This window comes from Nomascus leucogenys, chromosome 20 (genome assembly GCF_006542625.1).
Source record: "Nomascus leucogenys isolate Asia chromosome 20, Asia_NLE_v1, whole genome shotgun sequence".
NCBI classification, from domain to species: Eukaryota; Metazoa; Chordata; class Mammalia; order Primates; family Hylobatidae; genus Nomascus; species Nomascus leucogenys.
Genome location: NC_044400.1, coordinates 39,036,307 through 39,061,191, shown reverse-complemented (window position 1 = coordinate 39,061,191; position 24,885 = coordinate 39,036,307). Strand labels below are relative to the sequence as shown.

At 38.6% G+C, this 24,885-nt stretch overlaps 2 protein-coding genes across 5 annotated transcripts in view; one reads left to right on the top strand and one right to left on the bottom strand.

Moving 5' to 3' along the window:
* The window catches only part of ATP10D (ATPase phospholipid transporting 10D (putative)), a 78,596-nt gene extending 68,999 nt beyond the window's left edge, over window positions 1-9,597 (top strand). The window contains exons 21-22 of the mRNA XM_030800929.1: window positions 3,424-3,611; window positions 7,742-9,597. Coding sequence (XP_030656789.1) covers window positions 3,424-3,611; window positions 7,742-8,081 — 528 coding nt within the window. The 3' untranslated portion in view covers window positions 8,082-9,597. The remainder of the gene's footprint in view (window positions 1-3,423; window positions 3,612-7,741) is intronic.
* Window positions 9,598-10,715: 1,118 nt separating this feature from the next.
* CORIN (corin, serine peptidase) overlaps window positions 10,716-24,885 on the bottom strand; it is a 251,914-nt gene continuing 237,744 nt past the window's right edge. For 2 of the 4 annotated variants that reach the window (XM_012499842.2, XM_003258417.4), the window contains 3 exons: window positions 20,062-20,333; window positions 16,894-17,027; window positions 10,716-12,595 (listed from right to left, as the gene is read on the bottom strand). In XM_012499842.2, coding sequence (XP_012355296.1) covers window positions 12,413-12,595; window positions 16,894-17,027; window positions 20,062-20,333 — 589 coding nt within the window. In that variant the 3' untranslated portion in view covers window positions 10,716-12,412. The remainder of the gene's footprint in view (window positions 12,596-16,893; window positions 17,028-20,061; window positions 20,334-24,885) is intronic. The other 2 variants (XM_012499843.2, XM_012499841.1) reach the window with 2 other exon arrangements.

The window sequence follows — 24,885 nt, the reverse complement described above, 5'->3', positions numbered from 1 at the left end:
TGGCTCCATTCATTTTCTTTCTGCTCTTGCCCCACTGTGCTCCAAGTCTACTCTCTTGTGATGGAATCCTATTTCCCTAGCTTCAGTCACAGGCTTTGGTTAGGGGAGGAATATTTTGCTGAGACTGCATACAATGCTGGGTGTCCTCACCAAGAAAGGGCGTGAAAGCTAGAGTCAAAGATAAACAGAGACTGCTGTTTAAAGGATGCATCATTAGAGAATTGTTTCTTATGCTGGAGGATGCGTGGCTAGAGATCCTGGCCCTGCAGGTCTCTTGTTAGTAACAGCCAGCCATTCTGAAAGTGTAAAACTCTTTCCCTTCATGCTCTTATTCACCATCTCATTGCCACCTCCCACTTCCCTGTTGGTTTTTACCCAGTATTCTTTGACTTTCACTTCTTTGTATCAATTAACTTAAATGTATAAACTCTATGAAGTCACTATCTCACTTGCCAAAAGCATGTTTTTTTGTTGTTTTTTGTTTGTTTGTTTTTGTTGTTGTTGTTGTTTTTGAGACAGAGTCTTGCTCTGTTGCCCAGGCTGGAGTGCAGTGGCACTATCTCAGCTCACTGCAAGCTCCACCTCCCGGATTCATGCCATTCTTCTGCCTCAGCCTCCCGAGTAGCTGGGACTACAGGCGCCCACCACCACGCCCCGCTAATTTTGTTTTTGTATTTTTAGTAGAGACGGGGTTTCACCATCTTAGCCAGGATGGTCTCGATCTCCTGACCTCGTGATCCGCCCGCCTCAGCCTCCCAAAGTGCTGGGATTACAGGCGTGAGCCACTGAGCCTGGCCAAAGCATGTTTTAAGAGACAAAAAATTGGAACAAAATGGCTCAAATAGAAGGAAAGACATTTGAGAAAGAAAAAAAAGGAATTATTGTTTTAGCAGCATGAAGACGTTAATGCAGGAGTTAGCTAACATTTTTCTAGTTGTTTGTACATTTTATTAAAAAATAAGCAGTCTGTGTGACTCTTGTGAAGATATCTGCCATGGGGAAATACTTTGCAAGATTAGGAGAGAAAAGAAGAAAGTCTAATCTTATTTGAAAATTATAGCCCTAGAAAATAAAAGAGATTAATAAAAGCAGTGTTTCCCTAAAAAGCATGATATGTGCCACCAATAGTACACACCATGATTTTAGGTAGTACTGTATACTGCACTAAATAACACTAAATACTACATAATGTGAAGGTAATTCTCTTTTCATACTTCTGATTATATCAAAGAGGTATCTCATTTGATGCTATTATGTGGTATCACAGTAATTCTTGCTAATTTCTCTTTATAACAAAGATTAATCAAACCCCAGACTCAGCTCTTTTATAACAGAGAATATTAATATTACGAAGTTGGTGCCAAAAAAACGCAATTATTTTTGCACCAACCTCATACATTTAAAGTAGGCATATACTTTTCTTCCTTTTTGAATTTAAATTTCTTTTTTTATTTCTAAAATTTTTATGGGTACACAGTAAGTATATATATTTATTATGTACATGAGATGTTTTATACAGGGATGCAATGTGAAATAAGCACATCATGGAGAATGGGGTATCCATCCCTTCAAGCATTTATCCTTTGAGTTACAAACAATCGTAATAGATCCTTTAAGTTATTTTAAAATATACAATTATTATTGACTATAGTCATCCCATTATGCTATCAAATAGTAGATCTTAGTCATCCTTTCTAATTTTCTTTTGTACCCATTAACCATCCCCACCTCCCCTGATACCTCCACTACCCTTCCCAGGCTCTGATAACCATCCTTCTACTTTCTATGTCCATGAGTTCAGTTGATTTGATTTTTAGATCCCACGAATAAGTGAGAACATGCAGTATTTGTCTTTCTGTGCCTGCCTTATTTCATTTAACGTAATGACCTCTAGTTCCATCCATGTTGTTGTAAGGGATAGAATCTCATTCCTTTTTTATGGCTGAATAGTACTCCATTGTGTAGTATACCACAGTTTCTTTATCCATTCATCTGTCGATGAACACTTAGGTTGCTTCCAAACCTTGGCTATTGTAAACAGTGCTGCAGCAAACATAGGAGTGCAGATATCTCTTTGATATACTGATTTCCTTTCTTTTTCGGGTACAACCAACAGTGGGATTGGTGGATCATACAGTAGCTCAATTTTTAGTTTTTCGAGGAACCTCCAAACTGTTCTCCATAGTGGTTGTACTAATTTACATTCCCACCAACAATGTACAAGGGTTCCCTTTTCTCCACATCCTAACCAGTGTTTGTCATTGCCTGTCTTTTGGATACAAGCCATTGTAACTGGGGTGAGATGATATCTCATCGTACTTTTCTTTCTAGATAAAGTTACTTAATTAGTGAACCAATGTTAAGAAAAATAATACTGCAGCCGGGCGCGGTGGCTCACGCTTGTAATCCCAGCACTCTGGGAGGCCAAGGCAGGCGGATCACGAGGTCAGGAGATCGAGACCACGGTGAAACCCCATCTCTACTAAAAAATAAAAAAAAAAAAATTAGCCGGGCGTGGTGGCGGGCGCCTGTAGTCCCAGCTACTCGGAGAGGCTGAGGCAGGAGAATGGCGTGAACCCGGGAGGCGGAGCTTGCAGTGAGCTGCGATTGCGCCACTGCACTCCAGCCTGGGCGACAGAGCGAGACTCCATCTCAAAAAAAAAAAAAAAGAGAAAAAGAAAAATAATACTGCAAGATATACATGAATATGAAAGTAGCTAGGCTGTGGTATGGCATGCAAACATTTACTTCTTGCTCATATAAAGTTGGCTGATATTCCAGACAGCTGTAGAAGCAACCGTCCTCTGAGAGAACTTCTTGGTCAGTATGGAAGGAAAGGAGACAGCTTAGAAAATTGCGGACCAGCTCTTACATGCTTCTAACTGGAAAGTTTTACATACCCCGTGTACTCACATTTTATTAGTCAAAGCAAGACATATGGGCATGCTTAATTTCAAGGGAGCGTGGAAATGTGATCCACCTGAACACTTACTCAGGCAGGAGAATGACGGTATTCGTGATCAACAGTACTGTCTAATGCCTATTTGAGTGGCTTCAGTTTGAGGTTCACTGGGTTAAGGTATTACATTAACAAGGAAACAGACCAATGAGTAACTATATGAAAAAAATTAAAGAGAAGATCCAGACACCTCTTGGTGCATGGATAGTATAGAATAAACTAGTCAACAGAATTCCCTTTTGGCATTTGATTTACTTTAGTTTTACAGAATTCAAACAGTGATGTAATTCATTTACAAAAAATACTCCCATCTCCTTGATATCTTATATTTTGTTTGTTAAGGTTTGTTACACCATTCATCCAGTGCTTAGATGTGTTGTCTCTTTAATGGAGCAGATTTGTCCAGGTGGCAATACCGTATCAGTGACAGAGCATTCATTTCCTCTGCTCTTCTTGTCTTACAGACTTGGATTCACTTGCTGGTCATCATTGGTAGCATCTTGTCTTATTTTTTATTTGTCATAGTTTTTGGAGCCATGTGTGTGACTTGCAACCCACCATCCAACCCTTACTGGATTATGCAGGAGCACATGCTGGATCCAGTATTCTACTTAGTTTGTATACTCACAACGTCCATTGCTCTTCTGCCCAGGTATGGTATTTATTTTATCATTGAGAGAATAAATGGAATCATAGGCTAGGAATCCTTCAAGCAACCACACTACTAAGAATGGTTGGCAGGTCACCCTGTTTAGTAGTGAGAAAGTCAATTTGTGTCCTAGTTAAAATATTGGTTTTTAACTCTTTTATCAGAGAACAAAAGTGGCTTAAGCAAACCGAGAGACTGATTTATCTCTCATGAAAAAGTTTATCTGGTTGACAGTTTACAGGGATAGGGTAGCTTTGCTTCACAGGGTTATCTAAGGACTTAGATCCTTTTCTCTATCTTTTTACTTTGCTGTCTCCCAAGGGTCAGGCCCTTGTTTGGGTCCATTTCGTGCTGCCACAGTGGAATACCACAGGTAACTTATAAACGGAAATTTATTGGCTCACAGTTTTGGAGGCTGAAAAGTCTAATGTCAAGCCACCAGAAGATTTGATAATCCCGATTCCAAGATGGCACCTTGAACACTGCACCTTCAGATGGTGGAAGGGCAAAGAGGCAAAAGGCGATCGAACGCGCCCTCTTATAATGGCATTAATCTCACTCAGGAGGGCTCTGCCTTATCACCTCTTAAAGGTCCTATCTCTTAATATTGTAAAAACAGCCGCTAAATTTCAACATGAGTTTTGGAGGGAATAAACATTCCAACCATAGCAGCCCTCATCTCATGACGGAAGGTGACTCCTCAGCTGATCTTCAGCCCTGCTTGCCCCTGTATACAGGAATGGGAAAGTAGAGGGCAAGCAGCTTTGTTTTTATATTTTTGTTTGTTTGTTTGTTTTTCATGTAGTGGCATGAACCTACATATGTACATTGTAACTGAGTGGCTAAAATCTTGGAGTTTCCAAAAGGAAGAAAGGGAGACTGGGTGTTGAGGGACAAGTAACAGTCTCTACTACAATCTGTAAGCACTGAACACTTTTCAACTTTCCTCCCTTATCTGAGTTCAGTTATTCCCCCAGTTCTAGTTTAATCTGATTTATAGTATTGTATGGGATGGAAATGACTAAGAAGAATACATGGGTTTTTAATATATAGATTCTTGGAACTCAGAACGCATCATCTCTGCAGTTTCACAAAATCTGTTTAGCTGAAAATATTATAACAAATAGTTGTTCTGCTTTTTTAAACATAAATGAGAGTCATAATGGTAAGTTCGTGTTATTCTATAACAGCATCAGCAAACTGTGGCAAACAGGCCAAATTTGGCCTACTGTCTAATTTTGTAAATAAAACTTTGTTAGAATATAGCCATACTCACTTATATATGATCTATGGCTGCTTTTGCAATACAACAGCAGAACTGAATAGTTCTAACAAAGTTTGTCTGGCTCCCAATGCCTAAAATATTACTATCCAGCCCTTTACAGAAAAAGTTTGCCTGCTCTGATCTGTAACTGTATCATATGGCACAGTGGACACAATCCTTTGTTGCTGATGAATGTCTCTTCCAGAAATGCATAAGAAAACCCATCTGAGTTACTCAATGGTACTTATATATAACAATATCACTGTGAAACTAAGATAGTTCTATAGTGCTCACTGCTATCGCCAGCTTCCAGATTAAAAACTGACAAGATGAACTTACAGAATTTCTGAAAAAACAATTACTTTAAGGTTTTAGCTTTAAAAATTCTGGGCCTTTAACAGTATAGTTCTGGGCCGGGCGCGGTGGCTCACGCTTGTAATCCCAGCACTTTGGAAGGCCAAGGCAGGCGGATCACAAAGTCAGGAGATCGAGACCACAGTGAAACCCCGTCTCTACTAAAAATACAAAAAATTAGCCGGGCTTGGTGGCGGGCGCCTGTAGTCCCAGCTACTCGGAGAGGCTGAGGCAGGAGAATGGCGTGAACCCGGGAAGCGGAGCTTGCAGTGAGCCAAGATTGCACCACTGCACTCCAGCCTGGGCGACAGAGCAAGACTCCGTCTCAAAAAAAAAAGTATAGTTCTAATATTATTGTGGTAAGCTAAAAAATGACTCCCTAAACGATTTCCATGTCCTAATCCCTGTAACCTGTAAATTTTATCTTATGTGGCAAGAAAAGAACTTTGCATAAGTGGTTACATTATGGATCTAGAGACAAAGAGATTAGTTATCCAGGTGGATCCTAACTGTAACCACAAGTGTCCTTATAAGAAAGAGGCAGAGGGAGATTTGACACAGAAGAGGAGAAGGCACTATGACTATGGGATCATGGATTCCTTAGCCACAAGCCAAGAAATGTCAGAAGCCACCAGAAGCTGGAAGAGGCAAGGAATAGATTCTCTACTAGAGGGTCCAGAGGGAGCACGCCCTTTCCAATACCTTGATTTTGGCCCAGTGAAGCTAATTTCATAATTTTTTGCCTTGAAAACATTGAGAGAATAATTTTTGTAATTCTAAGCTACCAAGTTTGTAATAACGTGGTATAGCAGTCATAGGAAACTAATACAGATTTGGGTACTCAGAATAGGTTTCTGCTATAACAAATGCCTAAAACTGTGGAAGTGGCTTTGAAACTGGATAATGGGCAGAGGCAGGGTGAATGTTGGCACATAATAGAAAAATCCTCCTAGACTTCCTTACACAGGCTCTTGGTAGAAATATGGACGTTAAAGTTGTAACCAGTGATCTTGATAGCTACATTTACTTATTAGTTCCAATATTTTATTTTAGATTTTCTACATATACAGTAATGCCATTAGCAAATAATAACCAGTGTGTTTCTTTCTTTCCAATACATAGGCACTTAATTTTTCTTATTGACCTGGCTAGGGAAGCTTGTCTTGTTTCTGATCCCAGAAGGAAAGGTTTCCATATTTCCCTATTAATTATGATGTTTTATATAGAATTTTATGACTATACCATTAACCAGCTTAAAGAAGTTCCATTCTATTCCTTTTCACATTTAAAACATGTATATATTTGTGTATCCATTGAGATAAGATTTTCTTTGTTATACTGTTAGTGTAGTAAATTACATTAATTGCTTTTATAATATGAAAACAATCTTGCATTCCTGAAAAATTAAGTTACTGTTGGTGAGGTTTCAGAAGAAAATGAAGAAGTCAGAGAAAGCCTGTATCATCAGATGTAGAGAATACATATATCATCATACACAGAAAGTTGCTAGAAATATGAATTTTCAAGTACACTGATGAGGACTCAGAAGAAAATGAGGAACATGCTTGGGAATTTGAGGGAAGTGGATCTTTCAAAGACTGGCAGAAAAATTAGCTAAATTGTGTTCTACAGTAATATGGAAAGCGGAATTTGTAAGCAATGAACTTGGATATTTGGCTGAGGAGGTTTCTAAGCAAAGTGTCAAAGGTGTGTCCTGATTTACTGCTTATAGTAAAATGTGAGAGAAAAGAGACTGAAGGGAAAACTGCTAAGTCATAAAGAACTTGGTTTAGGAAATTCTCAGTCTATTCAGATTGCAAAAGTTGCTAAAATTAGGAGATTGACTGTTAGTAGTATGCTCTGGAGAGACGTCTGAGAGCATAGCTGGACAACCTTTCTGCTAGTGCTGAAGAGATTAGTTATGTGATTCCTAGATCTCCTCAACCATTGCAGTAGTAACCAGGAAAAGAAATGAGGTTATACAGGAAAGATCTGTGGTGGCAGATCTCTTATCTAGTGGCATAAATCCAAGTGACATACATAGGAGAGTCACAAGACTTTTGAGAATGTTATACCAGAAGAAACACTGCCAGCTTAGTCTAGAAAGGGACACGTTTGTGGTACTTGGTTACAATAGCCATAGGAAACTGGTACAAATAGCATTTTTAACACTATGTGTTAGCACTCTGCCTGCTTTGTATGTATTGTCTCATTTAACCTAACATTAAACCTATGTAGCAACTATTTTTATCTCTACTTTTATAGATGTTATTTAGTTTTGTTTTTTAATAAACACTTATATGGCAATTACTGTTTTCTAATTGCTTTACAAATATTAATTTATTTAATATTGTTTTATCTCCACTTTGTATTAGAGTTCAGTTACCCTCCCCATTATTTCAGGAGCCAAGCGGCCACCAGACCCTTTCACTTTTTTAATTGGTTAGTATTTGGGGGGGTTTTCCATAATGCATTTGAGATGAATTTAATTCTAATGATGTTCCTTGTCACCTAGGTTTGTATACAGAGTTCTTCAGGGATCCCTGTTTCCATCTCCAATTCTGAGAGCCAAGCACTTTGACAGACTAACTCCAGAGGAGAGGACTAAAGCTCTCAAGAAGTGGAGAGGGGCTGGAAAGATGAATCAAGCGACATCAAAGTATGCTAACCAATCAGCTGGCAAGTCAGGAAGAAGACCCATGCCTGGCCCTTCTGCTGTATTTGCAATGAAGTCAGCAACTTCATGTGCTATTGAGCAAGGAAACTTTTCTCTGTGTGAAACTGCTTTAGATCAAGGCTACTCTGAAACTAAGGCCTTTGAGATGGCTGGACCCTCCAAAGATAAAGAAAGCTAGATGCCCTCCTTGGAGTTGCAAGCATTCTTTCAAGGTTGGAAGAGGGATTTTGAAGAGGTATCTCTCCAAGCAAGAATGACTTGTTTTTCCATAAGGGACATGAGCATTTTACTAGGCTTGGAAGAGCTGACATGATGACCATTACTGTATGTTTGTATGTACATTTGTGATAGAGGGCTAGAGTTTGACCTAGACAGAGTTTAAGGAAGTGAAATATTTAATTCAGAGCCAAATGCTTTTGTAAAACTTTTTGGATTTTGTAAAAGCATTTTCATTCTCTTAGAAATTCAAATATTTTCAAGGGGAGTCATTTGAGATATATTTATTTTACTAGGAGATCTTATATTCTAGGGAAATGCTTTAAATGGTCAGGCTCCAATCGGAATATTTTTTATTAAGAAAAAAGTAGTTTTTAATACATTGGTTAGGACTCAGAGGAAATATGGAAAAAACGTTGTAGATGGTTAATTTACAGATAAAATCCCAACAGCCTTTTAAACAACAAGGTACCTAAAATAGGGTATAATTATACTGCTTAAAATACAGTTAGTGCCTATTGATAGCTTTTTATTTCCTGTGGGAAGATGCTTTTGGTCTTCTGGCTGAAGATGTAGGCATACCTCTCTGCTCATTTCAATGTTTTCCTGAGGTGGAGCCTTCATTGGAAAGGGGAAAGAGGGATTCTAGGGTTTCATCAGGGACCAGGAATGCATTCCTCTGTCAGGTTCCAATCAAGAGAAGACCTTTTATGAGATCTGCCTCTGTATAGATGTTGTCAGTTAGGAAACTGAAGCCATAGGTCAGGCAGACATCAGCTCAGCCTGTAGCCCATTGGGCAATTTCCTGTATTTTAAAACTGACAATAGCCTGATCAAAGTGATACAATCAATTTCAAAACAATCTTCCAGAGACCACTTGAAGGTTCATAGTTTTTACAATACCCTGAGACTTTTCAGGTGTTGGAGTCTCTAAAATATGAGACATAAACAGAAACTAATACAAGTTGTTCTCTGGAGTTTTCTATGAGGTTCTTAGAAAAATTTGGTTTTAAAATACATCTGAGGACAGGAATGTCTATAGCAAGTTTACTGCTATTGCAAATCATGTATGCCGGCTTTAGTTGTAACAAAGAAACTACTTTATTCTAAGTAAGGCCAGGTGCTACTATAAAATCATATATTCCTGTTGAAGTTCTTTTGAAATCCTATCTCTATTATATTTGAAAGTTGTCAGCCACCAGTCATCCAGAATTTCCTTCCTGAATCTCCATGCTCATATGCAATGTCTACATTAAGGTCTTCTTAATGACTATTATTCTCAGGGTTTAGTTTTCTACCTTCTGCCTACTATTTTGGTCTGACATTTTTGTAGCCTTCTGTTGTTATTGCAAATAGTCTTTTACATAAGCTGATTTCTAGAACTTTCAAAATCTCACACAGCTAATGGAAGTTGCTTTCTGCTTTCTTATGACTGTTTTTATAAATAAACTGTTTCATAAATAATGTATACTGGAAAATGGTCATCACTCTTGTAAACATTTGCCAAATCCAACTGTAATTAGTACCTGAACTTAGAAGGAAAGTCACAAAGCATGCCTTTTACCAGAATATGCCTTTTCTTATATGGAAAATCACTGATGTCATATCATTTATTATCCTCACAGCAGCTGGCATTCATTCTCTGAGATCGTCGTCTCCTGATAAACAATAATTTAGAGATATGTTCACTTGTAAATAAAAAGGTTAGAATCTAAGGACAAAGAATGATCCAAAAATACTAAGGAAAAAGAACAGTTTTCAATTTTCAGAATTGAATTATCTGTACATATGAATAGAGGAAAATACTGAGTGCTAACGTTACAGGGCCACAATCTCGTATCCACAGTTCCAAAATCTCCAAACCTCTGAAAACTGAAATATTTTTCATAAATTAGGCGTAACTTCTATGCCCTGAACAAATATAAAGCTATTTATGTACTTTGCTTAATGTAATCTTTCATATACTTTGCTACAAAAATATTAATATATTTCATTACTGAACGCTAAACTGTATTTCTTTTTAAAATTTGGAAAATTTTTAATTCTGAAACACAATCTAGACCTTAGGCTAAAGAGGTTGGGATCTGTATGAAGCCTTTAAATGGTCACATTTACAAGTCAATAACTCTTTCACATAAAGTTACCCAAGCTGATGTGATCTGGTGTTCAGTGTATTTCACCAAATTTGGAGGGGACCAAATATTATATCACTGCTCTCAGTAGATAAGAACATTGATTAATATATACACTTTGGGATATAATCTTATTACAAAAGATGTATAAAATAATTGTATTGAGTTCCCAAAACGTACTCTAGATGTTAAAGATCTGTGTGCCCTTACCAGGACTAAAGTTCCCATTGGACACTTAATGGCCAATCTGAGACTATTAGCAACCTCTAATTTCAGACCAGTCAAGGAGCCATTGATCCTCTAAAATAAAAGAGCATGTACCTTTGAGTGAGATCTAAGGGAGGTGAATTGTGATTGGTAAACAGGGTGAATTGTGATTGGTAAACAGCCAGCATGCTGTTATAGAAACAGAAATAATTTCTTAGGACTTGCCACCCATATCCAGCCAAAAAGAAAAAAGGTGATTAGACCATTACCACTTTATTTGTATTAAGAATTATTTAAAATAAGTATAATATGTATATTTCACTGAGCCTGAGTTGAGCAGGCTAAAAGTTGATACATTGAGTATGTAGCTACAACTGTAACAAAACTGACATATGTTCTTGAACTTTCATACAATCATGACCACAATCCAGTTGCTGGATTTCACACTGCAGGACAGGAGATGAATAGTATAGAAATTGCTAAAACTTTTTGAATTTCAAATATGTTTACACATAGAAAAGATACAAAAATACATGTATAAAATTGCAAGTAGTATCTATTTGGAATGCTGAGGCAGTCCAGGTTGCTGGTGGAGGTTAGTAGGGAATCCTAGTTGTTTAAAAGGCAAAATGGATGCCTGACTAACTAAATTAAGTACATATGAAGATTTGTGTTTTAAAGTTTTTAGTGGGGAAAAATACTTTTTACCACTAATTGCTTCAGAAATTGAGTTGCATAAAGTGGCTTAGAGCTAAAAATCATTTCAAAAATTTTAATTACCAATGAAAAGAAACCAGATATTAAACATCTTTGGAGGAAAGTTACAAAATGTTTTCCTCCATGCAAAGTTTTACTGTGCTCGAAAATGTGCTTTTTATGACTTTGTTGGTATGGATGAACGCAAGAAAACTGAAAAATAAATTTAATTAAACGAGGGATACAAATTAATTTTCTTTTTTAAAAATTGCATCTCTCGTCTAAATTCTCTTTTGCAAAGTTTAATATCCAGTTCTTTGCCACATAAGTAAAACAAAATATTGCCCAGAAGTATAGATCTAGTTGTTGCAGTCTCAATCAGCCAACTTATATATCCTGAACAAACCCAGCTATGAGGAAAGTTCTATAGAGACTCTTCTATAAAATTACGATCTTGATATACATCTAGAATGGGGGTCCTATAATGTCAAGTGTTAATATTGATATCTAAAGAACTTTGCATTCAATATGTCTTGCTACCTAAATGGATGACATTGGTCTTTTATTGCTGTCTTTTATCAGTTCTCAGAATTATGCAAACATTAGAAGGGTAATAGTAAATACTTTAAACGTGTAAATTATCTTGGCTTTTAATAAATCAAATGACAAGTTACTGGGTTCAGCACACCAACATGGCACATGTATACATATGTAACTAACCTGCACATTGTGCACATGTACCCTAAAATTTGAAGTGTAATTAAAAAAAAATTGTGGGGAATAAAAAAAAAGCAAGTCTCCAATGTTATCACTGAAATTTACCACTATGCACTGAGCTTGAGAAACAAAAACTGGCAGAGATAATTAATCAGCCTAAATCTCTATGTCTTTTTTTGTGATAGGATAAAAGAGAACATTCCAAAACCTGTTACTGTAGCGCCTGCATGATTTTAAATCTCTCCAGAGTCAATAATTTTGTGCTGCAGTCACAGTTAGGCCTGGCAAAAGAACAAAGTCTGCTTTGCTTTGCTTTGCTTTTGTAAAGTCTTTCATTGAACTTGAAATAACAGAAAAATGAAGGTGAAAAAATAAGTTGAAAAAAATCAGTCCAAAACAAACATGCAAATTTGCAGTGCACGATTGAGCATTTCTGTCCATGAAAAGTGCTTCTGTACAGCTCTCTGCAGGAAGCTCTTCACAGTCAAGAAGGCCATTTTCTTTTAGTGTAGCTGGCAAAAGTCTCTGATCATCCTTGTAATTAGTTTAGGAGAAAGGTCTGGATGTAAATCTGTCTTTTAATCCATTCGACAAAATATGACACATTACTATAAACGCCAGGCCCCAGGACTTTGGAAAAGCAGACGGAGCCCCATGAAGTTAATCCAAATAATGTCCACCGTCCTCCAGGCTTCTCACAAACAAGAGGCCCACCGCTGTCGCCCTGCAGTGAGTAACGATGGGAGTTAGGAACTGGCATTTCAGGGCCGTAATGTGTGTCCATGCTATCCTGAGGATACAATAAAGCTAAACGCAGATTAACCAACTTGGAAAGTTTCAACAAAGCTTTCCTTGTCAGCCTGTGGAGGAATTCTGCTTTCCACTGTAAAAATAGAACTTTCAAATAAACATCTTACACTCTGATCATTAAAAGGGTGGAGTGGCTTGGGAAAAAAATTATATTTTTCCCCTAGGAAATTACCTTTTTCAGGCATTTTCTGAACTTATAAAAATTTGTCATAAAGTTTTTAAAACGTATCAGAACTAATTACCTCAAAATTGACCTCATTCTAATTTAAGCTTGACTTATCTTATGACTGTGGAAAGTACCCAAAATGGAATAAAGATTCCCCACACACATAGTACTGCAAACATATTCTAAAATATCTATTTTCAAGATTCTTGCTTTGTGAATGAATACATTAAGTATAATAAAATTTGGGGTCCCTTACTACACTTCTTAATAGTTCTTAGGACTTTTTAATTTGGCATAGTTGAATACAAAATAAGACCACTTAAAATTATTTATAATGAATCATTAATAGCCTGTATTTTATTTCATATATATAGGGATTTTCATTCATGATATTTAAGGATTCCAGCTAAATTATATTGTTTTTCCCCCAAATATAGTTAATGATAAAATGCTATGGCATTAGAGATAGCAATACTTGCTACATCTGAAAACAAAGGTGTATTCTGCACTGCCTCAAAAAAGAAGAGCTGATATCATGGAAAATAAAAAAGTAAATACGTGAATTCATTGTGGAAGGTTCCAAATACTCCTGGACCTAAAAGACTTTCAAAATTAGAAGCATATCTATGGTCTTCCTACTTGGTATTGTTGAAGAACATAGGACTAATGTTTCTTGATCCACTTCTAAACATTTTCCACATATTAGCTCATTTAATCTTTACAAAATACCTAAGAGTTTATATTATTTATTATATCCGTTTTGGAGATGATGAAACAGAAGCACAGGTTAAATAACTTATTCATTGGCAGAGGCTGGATTTGAATCCAGGCAGTCTGGTAACAGGATTCCAACTCTATAACTACTAGGCTACCCTGCTTCTTAGGAATATTAGTGAATATTATTGCTATGAAAGAGAAATTAGGCCTGGTGTGCTGGCTCACACCTGTAATCCCAGCACTTTGGGAGGCTGAGGCAGGCAGATGACTTGAGGTCAGGAGTTCCAGACCAACTTGATCAACATGATGAAACCCTGTCTCTACTCAAAATACAAAAATTAGCCAGGTGTGGTGGTGGAAACCTGTAATCCCAGCTACTCCAGAGGCTGAAGCAGGAGAATTGCTTGAACCCAGGAGTTGGAGGTTGCAGTGAGCTGAGATCATACCACTGCACTCCAGCCTGGGAGACAGAGTGAAACTCCATCTCAAAAAAAAAAAAAAAAGGAGGAAGAAGAAAGAGATTAAAATTTTGGTTGTGCTGTATGCTTTTGTGTAAGTGATGATCTTTAAATTTGTAACTTTCCAATACCCTAAGCCAAAATCATAAGCATAGAACTTGCAAGGAGCTGAATTTTTCTGCCTAAGAGCCTAATTGAATTTTTTTTAAAGCAAAATTTCTTTGTTACATGTATATAATGCTTAGACAAAAAAGAAAAATTTCCTGGAAACATTTCACAAATTATTTTCACAAATTTGTTTTCACACATTTCATATACATAGGGTATTTCATTCTTGATCTCTCCTTATATAAAATAAATAAGATGCTCGGCTATTGAAGTGGAACTATTATGTCAGAGGGTGATTAAAATGGAACGTGTTTAGAATGTCAGCACATTTTCACTTCCAGATCAGACATTTAGTAAAATAATTATTTAGCATCTACTCTTTGCAAAGTTCTGTGCTTGTGTATAAACAAACGAATAAGGCACTGTTTTTGTCCCAGAGCAGCCAAAAGTCAGCTTGGGTAACAAGAATAACTTCACATGAAAGCAAAATCTAATGGCTAGAAAGAGGAGGTCAAAGGAATGAGTGATGACTTCCAGGTGGAGAGGAATAAAAAGTGCCTTCCTGAGATGTAGGTTTTGAGTTAGGCTTAGTGAGTCAGGTAGGCACTCCATTAAGTGCAAAATGAAAGGTGAAAAGCAAGCAATTAAAAATGAAAGGGAGACTACAGCTAAAGGCACAACCGATCTGGTCTGTTCTTTTGGTCCTCTTTGTAATATTGGGCTTGAAACCAACATTTATATTTGACTTCAGTATTAGTTTATAGATTGTCACGGAGTAACTCACACTTCATTATGTCCTGTTGATACAATTAAGGAAAATAATATATGTCATATAATAGAGGTTTAAGTAGAAAAATTTGCTTCTGATATAGTAAAAAGTAGGTTTTGTTTGTTTTGTTTTCTACCTGAAGTTGTGTTAGAGAGTATCTGGTATGCATTTAGTATACCCACACCACTGAACTCCCACTACTAAAGAAGTTGGCAAGACCTGGTTCCTATTAGGTGTCATGATAAGAACATGCCCGTGCCTGTGTCTGTGGGCCTTCAGCTCTCTGTCAAGGAATCATCTCCCTTCCCCTCCTTTAGCAGCTGCCAAGAGATGATCTTGAACATGTGCCAAGAGGTGCTAGTTTTTGGTAAACCTCCAAATGACATTGGAGAGAGGAAGAAATGTATTTATATTAATCACTGCTGCCAGACTGCCTGGTTTCATATCCTCAATCTACCACCTTCATGCTGGCTGATTTGGGGCAAATTACTTAACATCCTGTATTCTTGATCCGTTTAGGGAAAATAAAGATACTGCCATATGGGTTGATTGTGATAATTAAATGAGTTATTAGAAAGCGTTTTGCAGAGAGCCCAAAACACAATAAGCACTAAATTGATAGATGTTAATATTGGTGTAATTACTATTCATTGAATGGCTAAGTATGTGCCAGATATCATATACAGATATGTGAAAGACATGGGCTTCCAAATACATTAATTTAGTTAATCCTCATGGATAGAATTAGTCCCATTTTACTCATGAGAAAGCTATCTGGAGAGGTTAAGTAACTTCCCCGGGTTATACTGGTCTTACTGGCAGAGATGACCTCCAACCCAGATCTTTCAGCCTTCAAATCCTGTGCCCCACACCCACATCATGCTGCCTCCTACAACACTCTACTTTGGGCCTGGGAAATCAAACCCCATCCTCCTGTAGAGAAGGAAAGGATTCCTTTACCACTGCCCACCTCAGCAGGATGACTTGCGGCCATGAGGCAGAAAGGAGGGTGGTCTCAGCCAAATGCCAAGAGAGCTGTCTGCCTCCCTCTTTCCCATGACAACTGTCTAAGGAATCACCACAGAGCCATTTTCAATACACCGATTTTTCCATTCTAAAATGGATCATCAAAAATATAATTTATTTGAATTGAGTTAGTACTTAAGAGCACTGTTGTATCTTTTCTTCATTACTAAACTGTAGGGGGCAATTTACTCCAAAGCAGTAAAATAACAAAGGTGCCTCACAGCAGCATAGTATAATAACTGTCTTCCCCAGTTTTTGTTACAAGCTTATTTGAGCACTTGCACTTTTCCCTCCTTTCCTGGGAGCCAGTCCAGTATACTGTTCGATGTGTGTCTATTAAGTAAAAATAAAAAGGCACCTCCACACTATTATGTTAATATGTTCTACAAACTCTCATGGCCATAAATCCTGAGTATCTAAAGGTTGAGTTCAGTGACATTTGAGGACATGCTGGCATCGAGTGAGGGCCCAGACAACACCAGCGTGATGACCCCTAAGACAGAGGAAGTCCTGTCTCACACCCTGGAAGTTGGGGTGTTGATGTGTGCCTTCCTGCCATCACCCTAATGGCTGACAATGTCCTTTCATGCCTGCCCTGCTTCCCTGGGGCAGCCAGGTGGAAGCCATGGTTACTACCAGCTCCTCTTAGAACCTCATTTATCCTAGCCACTAAAATGGTTGAATGAGATGAACAGGAAAAATTGTTTTTCTCCTGTTGCTGACCAAGGGTGATGTTCCCCATATAGTAGATGAGATAGTAGAAGGCACCCTGAATAAAGAGGATGGGTGTAATTATGGGGATTGCTTGTGTACCAGCTGCAGGAAAATGCGCTGTTAATAATTAAACACTTGGCAACAAACGATTTTCAAAAAATGTTTCCAAAGAGCCATACGTAATAATGAGTTTATAGGAATCCACTGAAGTTATTGTTGAACTGAATCTCCTTGTTAACCAGAAGGCAACTTACCATGCATGAATCAACTGTGCCAAACTCATAGCCAGCACATATCATCCGAGTGGTGATGGTCTTCATGTCAAAGTAGGACTGACAATGTTCCAGAGAAATAATGCGGACCTCTCCCTCTTGCAGCTTAAATGGCACTGAATTTTTAAAAAAACAAGAATATATATGTGATGATAAAATGACTCAAAAGTGAGGCTAGTGAGGCTAAATATGAAATGAAAATATAATATAAATATTTTTATACCAAGAGAGGCATATTCTTTACTTGAAATGTCATTTTAAAGACATGGCTGGTTTGGAATCAGAATTTTTTAGTTAGAAGCGTTCATAGCAATTATCCAGTGAAACTCCTTTATTTTATTAATGGGGAAACCGAGGCCCAGACTGGTTAAGTAAGTTGGTTCATCCTTACCATATGCTACAACCAAAACAATAGCTACTACAAAGAAAAGAAAAAAATCAAGCCAGAGCTCTGCTGGCTGCCAGATAGGAGGCTGCCAGCTCGGCGTCAACTCGGCATGATAGTCCTGCTCTGCTAAAGTAGAGAAAACCTGTTCTATCTAACAGGGAAGGGTTGTCCTATTGTTGATGAAAAGAATATGTCTCAATATGTGCCCCAGCAGCCATTACTTGATGTAAGAACCTCTAACCCTAGAGGATATGACAGAGAGATATCAAAAAGCACAAAGCCATCCCTTGGTATTGGCAGAGAGAATATGTGAATTCCATCTTGCTTAAAAGTTCTTGAAGAATGACAATGGATTTCTTCAAGCAAGACAGCGTGAGTCTTTCACTGTTTAGCCATTCTGCAAAATTATACACACTGTTCTTCTTTCAAACAGTGACGGTGAAGCATCACTGGGTACCTTATTGGAAGAAAGAGCCATTTTTAGGAAAATCAATGTGATGCAGACAGCGGATGTTTCATAGGTTGTCAAAAGAATAAGAATAATAGCTAACATTTATTGGGCACTAGTGGGTCTCACTGCCTTTAATCTTTACAATACTCCTGTGAGTTAGGTAGTTGCTATTTTTTTCCATTTTATAGTAAGCTTGAAAGTTGTATAGTCAGATCAATCAGGTCTTTCTGACTGAATTCAGCAGACCTTTGCTTTTTTTTTGATACAGGGTCTCATGCTGTCACCCAGGCAGTGGTCACTTGCTCACTGCAGCCTCCACCTTCCAGGCTCAAGAAATCCTCCCACCTCAGCCTCCCAAGTAGCTGGGACTACAGGCACACACCCCCATGTGAAGCTAATTTTTTTTTTGTAGAGACAGAGTTCCACCATGTTGCCCAGGCTGGTCTTGAACTCCTGGGCTCAATTCATGCTATACTACATGTGTGGAGTGTGAATATGTGAATTCCATCTTGCTTAAATGTTACACTATTGCTCTGAGTTCAATATGGATATTGTAGGAGGAAGCAGAAACAATATCAAGCATATGCTGCTCTTAAATTACAGAATTAATCATAGCTTTGAAAAAAAACAGATGCATAGGAATGGTGACAGCATGTCTAACATTGCCTTCAAAATTGTTACATGTGAGTTTCTTTGAAAAAGTCATTGACTTCTGCCTATTGAATTTCCTTTCCATTCTGTAATTGATGAAATAGAAAAGAAACTCAACGTAACTCAAACCTTATCTGACTAAATTTTAAGAAAAAATTCCTTCAAATATACAATTTCTAAGGCCAATAACAGAATGCCAATACACATTATTATTCTTGAAAGCCATGGCATTATACTTGATATGGACAGAGTAGGCAGCACTTACAGTTTTTTGTCTTTTTTTTAAGTCTCAGGTGGGTGGATTACCTGAGGTCAGGAGTTTGACACTAGCTTGGCCAACATGGTGAAACCCCGTCTCTACTAAAAATACAAAAAAAAAAAAAAAAAAAATTAGCCAGGCGTCATGGCACATGTCTGTAATCCCAGCTACTCGGGAGGATGAGGCAGGAGAATCACTTGAACCTGGGAGGTGGAGGTTGCAGTGAGCCGAGATCGTGCCACTGCATTCCAGCCTGGGCGACAGAGCGAGACTCCATCTCAAAAACAAACAAATAAACAAACAAACAATTATTATTCTAAATTAATTCAAACTGAATGAGAGAGTCCATTGTAGGGGTTGAGAGTAAATACAGAGTACATATTTTAAATTTCTATGTGTTTTATATGTTAAGTCATCTACAGAGCCAAACTATTTTAATCAATTTAAATAGTCAAATAGCAAATCAATATACTTTCTTGAAGGACTTATAGGTTGCACTACAGATGTTGATAAGCCCAAATCATAACATAGAATTGGAAATATGACCATGCAGCTTGACTGCAGAGATTCCCAGTGACTGTCTCTATCATTGGGCTATCTGCAGGCAGATAGAGAGAGTCCAAAGCACAGTTCAGTGATAGGTCTTCTCCTGCCACAAGGAAGCTCCAAAACATTAATAGTAGCTCCCCAGAGAGAGATTCTGAAGTGTGGAGAGGGATTTTTGAGATTGCATCTGAGCTTGGCCGTTTTAAATGCCATGGTTCATTAATGTCTACGATTTGCACAGCAGATGAAGTGTGACACATCGCTAAGTATTTACCATTTGTGGCTATATTTTTGTAAGAGAAAAGGGGAAATTATGGCCAAAAGCTACCTAGCTTTTGGTTCTAGGTACTGGGTCTCATTCTGTTACCCAGGCAGTGGTGAGATCTTGGCACACTGCGCCTCCACCTTCCAGGCTCAAGAAATCCTCCCGCCTCAGCCTCCCAACTGAGGAACACAATGTTTCTCAGGCTCCTGAAGATCCTGGCTGATATGGTTTGGCTGTGTTCCCACCCAAATCTCATCTTGAATTGTAGCTCCCATAATCTCCACGTGTAATGGGAGGGAGCTGGTGGGAGGTAATTGAAACATGGGGGGCAGTTACCCCATTGATAGTGAGTTCTCACGAGGTCTGATGGTTTTATAAGGGGCTTTTCCCCCTTTTGCTCAGTACTTCTCCTTGCTGCTGCCATGTGAAGAAGGACATGTTTGCTTCCCCTTCCGCCATGATTGTAAGTTTCCTGAGGCCTCCCCAGCCCTGCAGAACTGTGAATCAATTAAACTTATTTCCTTTATAAATTACCCAATCTCAGGTATGTGCTTATAGCAGCATGAGAATGGACTAATACACTGGCTTACTTTTACTGCCCATGTGGCCCCAGCCTGTGATATAGCAGTACGTGTCAGGCTCTAGCCACTGCTCCGGGCTGGGCAAGCAGACAGGCCGGACGTAGCCAGTCTCATTGATGTCTTCACTCAGCTCAACGATGCTGATGTCATAGTCCACCACTGCTTGACTGTAGCGGGGATGCAGGATGATGGTCTTCACAAAGCGTGTCTGCATGAACACTGATGGATGGTCTAGATTGTTGATGCCAAGCACCACTTTCCAAACTGCAGCATTCTCTCTCCTAAAATTATAATTCAAGAGCTATTGGCATCTTAAACTCTAGTTTATCATGTGAAATTCACATGTAATTTTAAAACATTTTATTTATGTAAATAATGGCCATTTTCATGCCCATCTCTCAATGTATTCATATAAGTGGCATTTATATAATAGCCTGAGTGATTAGCAAATAAGTATTATTGCTGCAGAAAGCATAGCTCATGATTCCTGAATGGGGCTAGTCTTTAACATAAAATTTCTTCAGTTTTAAAGGCAGGCAGAGTTAGTTACTTGCTTCACAGAATGAGCAAGATAATGAAAAGCTATGAAGAAGAGAGAGGAGCAAGAGGAAAAGTGAAAAAGAAGAAGAAGAAGCCAAGACTAAGAGATTCCTCCAAGAAAGAGCACGTGACTTGAAGAAATGCCAGGGGAACCTCTTACAGTTTCCAGCTTAGGGCTTAAAAAGGTCACCCAAAACCTCCAATGGTCATTCTCACACTCTACTGTTTTTGAATACTTGTCAACAATATTTTAGTCGATTCCCGCCTTAAAACACTTTCTTCACTTGGCTTCCAGGTCTTGCCATGCTCCATAATTTCTTCCAATCTCATGGACCTTTCCCTCTCAGTCTTTTCTTCTGGGTTCTCCTCTTTGGCTCTCAGTCTCCATGTTGAAATGCCCTGGAACTTCACTCTAAGCTGTCTATTCTCACTCCATACTCCCTTGATTTCATCTAGTCCAATGGTTTTAAATCCCACCATACCCTGGTGACCCCAAATGTGTATCTCCAGCTCTATCCTTTCCCTGAGCTGCAGACTTAAGTTCAATGGTCTATTTAACACTCTCAGTTGGATGTTTGAGCCAACATTTATTGAAGGCTCACCATGTATGCCACAGTATTTAAGCATTCAGGATTCAGTTTACAGTAACTTAATACTATAACCAACCCAGGTGAATCTTCTCTTTTTCTTACACCCAACACTGAATGCATCAGCAAGTCTTTGCTAATCTTGCTTTCAAATATATCCCACATCTTACTGTTTCTCTCTCCTCCATGGCTATAATCCTAATCTAAGCTACTCTTAACTACATGGACCATGCAATGGCCTCCCAAATCATGGTCCTTCTTCTAATCTTAGTCCTATAATCCATTTTCCTTACTATCAGGATATATATTGACTATATCCTCTATATTTGTCAGAGCAATATTTTAAAAATAAAATTAGATCAATCCATCTTCTGCTCACTATTCTCCAAAAGCTTTGTATCACACTTGAGACAAATCCTAGACTCCTATCCCTGGCCTCTGAGGCCCTACACCATATGCTTATTCTCACCCCAAGGACTTTCTTGCTAATTTTGGACATGCCAAGAGCATCCTCAACTCAGGAGCTATTTCCCTTGATGTTCCCCCAGCTCTCACATGGGTCCTACCATTACTCCTTCTCTTCATCCAGGTCTCAACTCAAACATCATCTGCTCAGAGCTGTTTCCCCAACCAACCTGTCTCGCCCTTACTCTGCCCCCTTCACTCTACTTGACACTGCTTTACTTTTCTTCTCATACTATCCATTGATATCAATGACATTGATATAACCATTTGTCTATTCTCTGTCTTGGCTCCTAGAATATAGTTATCTCTGTGAAGGCAGGGATTTGGCTGGTCTTTTTCACTGCCTTATTCACAGGGCTTGGTACCTGGCCTACAGTAGGTCCTCAACAAGTACCTATTAAATGATGGCTCAATGAAGGTTTTTGACTCTAACCACAAAGTCAAGGTCTGTTCTTCGTCACTCCCTCCATCCCTTCCTTCACTCCCAGTCTCTCCTTCACCAGAGTGGTCAGGATCAAAAATGTGGACATTATTGGACCACAGTGTTGGGGCAAGGGTAGAGCTTTAATTGTGGGCATTTCCTTATACTCTGGTAATGTGAGTCAGCCCACACTACCACTGTTCCTGCTTGGGAGCTTGTGATCAAATCAACTAAAGTAGGTTGATTTGACCAGCTAGACCAATTGTTTTTCAACCCAGGCTGAACACTGAATCCTCTGGGAGCCTCTAAAATAGTGATTCTCTGGGCATCACCCCATATCAACTGAAACAGAAGCTCAGGGACTGGGGCCTGGGAGTCTGGATTTTTAAGAGCTCTCTAGGTAATCTTAGGCAAAACCCCACCCACACCCCTTCTTTTCTTGGCACGCCTTTCTTTACCATCAGCATGGCAAAGATTCGAAAGGCTGAGATTTTAAGAGAGTTAGGAAGGAGGAGCCAAGGTAGGCACTCCCTTGGTTTTTAGTATTGTTGGATACTTGGGGCAAACTCTACTCACAGACCCCTCTATATAGTCATGCATGTTGTCCTTTTTCCATTAAAAAAAAATAGTAATTTCAGGGATTTCAGAGGAATGGACATCATTCAGTGAATAGAGAGATAGAGATATACAGCAATTTTCTCTATGCCAAGCATTGTGTTAGGGATTACAAGAATAAGCAAGAAAAGCATGATTCCCTGCCTATACAAACATTATAATTGAGTCAAGGTAGACAATTAAATAAACAATTAGATTAAAACGCAGGTAGTACTATCACATGAGCATTACAAGATAATGTTACAGAATAATTTCTTTTTTTTTTCTTTTCTTGAGACAGGGTCTCGCTCTGTCACCCAGGTTGGAGTGCAGTGGCATGATGATAGCTCACTGCAGTCTCAACCTCCCAGGCTCAAGGGATCCAGTGGCCTCAGCCCCCCACTGGCCTCAGCCCCCCACCAAATAGCTGAGACTGCAGACACACACCACCATATCTGACTAATTTTTTTTGGAATTTTAGTAGACATAAGGTTTTGCTGTGTTGCCCAAGCTGGTCTTGAACTCCTGAGCTCAAGCAATCCTCCCGCCTTGGGCCTCCCAAAGTGCTAGGATTACAGGTGTAAGCCACCAAGCCCAGTCCAGAAGAATTATTTTTCATTACATAAAGCTGTCACTAAAAGAACATGCTTTTCTTATTCTTCCTTCCTTCCTTTTTCTTTCTTTTTTTCCTTCTTTCTTTTACTTCTTTCTTCCTTTCCTTTTTTCCTTCTTTCTTTTCCTTATTTCTTCCTTCCCTTCTTCCCTTCTCTCCTTTCTTCATTCTCTCGTTCCTTCCTTTTTCACTCCACAGTAATAAGTGCATTACCATCTGAGAAGTTCAATATGTACTTGAGATTCTATTGTTTCAGACACCTGAAATCAAGCAATAATTTATTTCAAATTTCTGCCTACTTAATAGCTTCTTGCCCTTGAATAGCGTCACTAAGTTTTGGCTGTGAAAAACATTCATCCACATGCTTAAATCATAAGCAGTATTTTGAATAATCAGACATTCCAAATTATTTGTAACAAAATTGAATAGCATCAAAATTCTGGACTTAATTACTGTATTGAGATTAATGTAATTCTAATTATAAAAAATTAGTGTCAATAAAACTGCTAAACATTAATTTATACCCAGTAGTCTCTTGTTACATAAGCTACTGTCCTTATGGTATAGACAGGCGGATCACATTAACCATCCTGGCTAATGCGGTGAAACCCCGTCTCTACTAAAAATACAAAAAATTAGCCAGGCATGGTGGCGGGTGCCTTAGTCCCAGCTATTCGGGAGGCTGAGGCAGGAGAATGGCATGAACTCGGGAGGCGGAGCTTGCAGTGAGCCGAGATGGTGCCACTGCACTCCATCCTGGGCGACAGGGTGAGACTCCATCTTAAAAAATAAAAATAAAAATAAAATAAAAATCCACCAAAAGAAAAAAAATGTACACAGGAAATTCACATAATTTTTTGTATTCAGTGATGACAGTGTTCTTTTCTTCTTTTTGTTATGAGTATATTGTGAAAAATAATGTCTCTTTTGATGTCTTCCCTCCTGTCACCCTGGGCATGGCAGAAACCAAAAACAGAACAAGAAAAAACCCAACCTGTTGTTTGAAAGAGTCTCCTGGGGTGAAGGAGATGTACATACATGGTGATTGTTACATCAAGCAAATGTTAAAAAGAAGGAGTCAGGAGTAATGGCAAAGACAGCCCTGTGTCTGGGTAGAAGCAAAAAGAAGGAGGACAATTTCAGGCTACATGAATGCCACATGAGTTTAATATCAGTTCTAAAGTACGAATTAACCGGATGTGGTGGCATGCACCTATAGTCCCAGCTACTCAGGAGGCTGAGGCAGGAGAATCACTTAAACCCTGGAGGCGGAGGTTGCCGTGAGCCAAGATCATGCCACTGCACTCCAGCCTGGGTTACAGGGCTAGACTCCATCTCAAAAAAAAGAAAAAAAGAAAAAAGAAAAAAGTACCATTGGAGAAACACATGGAAACAGATTCTGATCATATGACTATTTTAGTAAAAACAGTTAAATTACGGCCAGGTGTGGTGGTTCACACCTGTAATAACAGCACTTTGGGAGGCTGAGGTGGGCGGCTCACCTGAGGTCAGGAGTTCAAGGCCAGCCTGGCCAGCATGGCAAAACCCCGTTTCTACAAAAAAATACAAAAATTAGCTAGGTGTGATGGTAGGCACCTGTAATCCCAGCTACT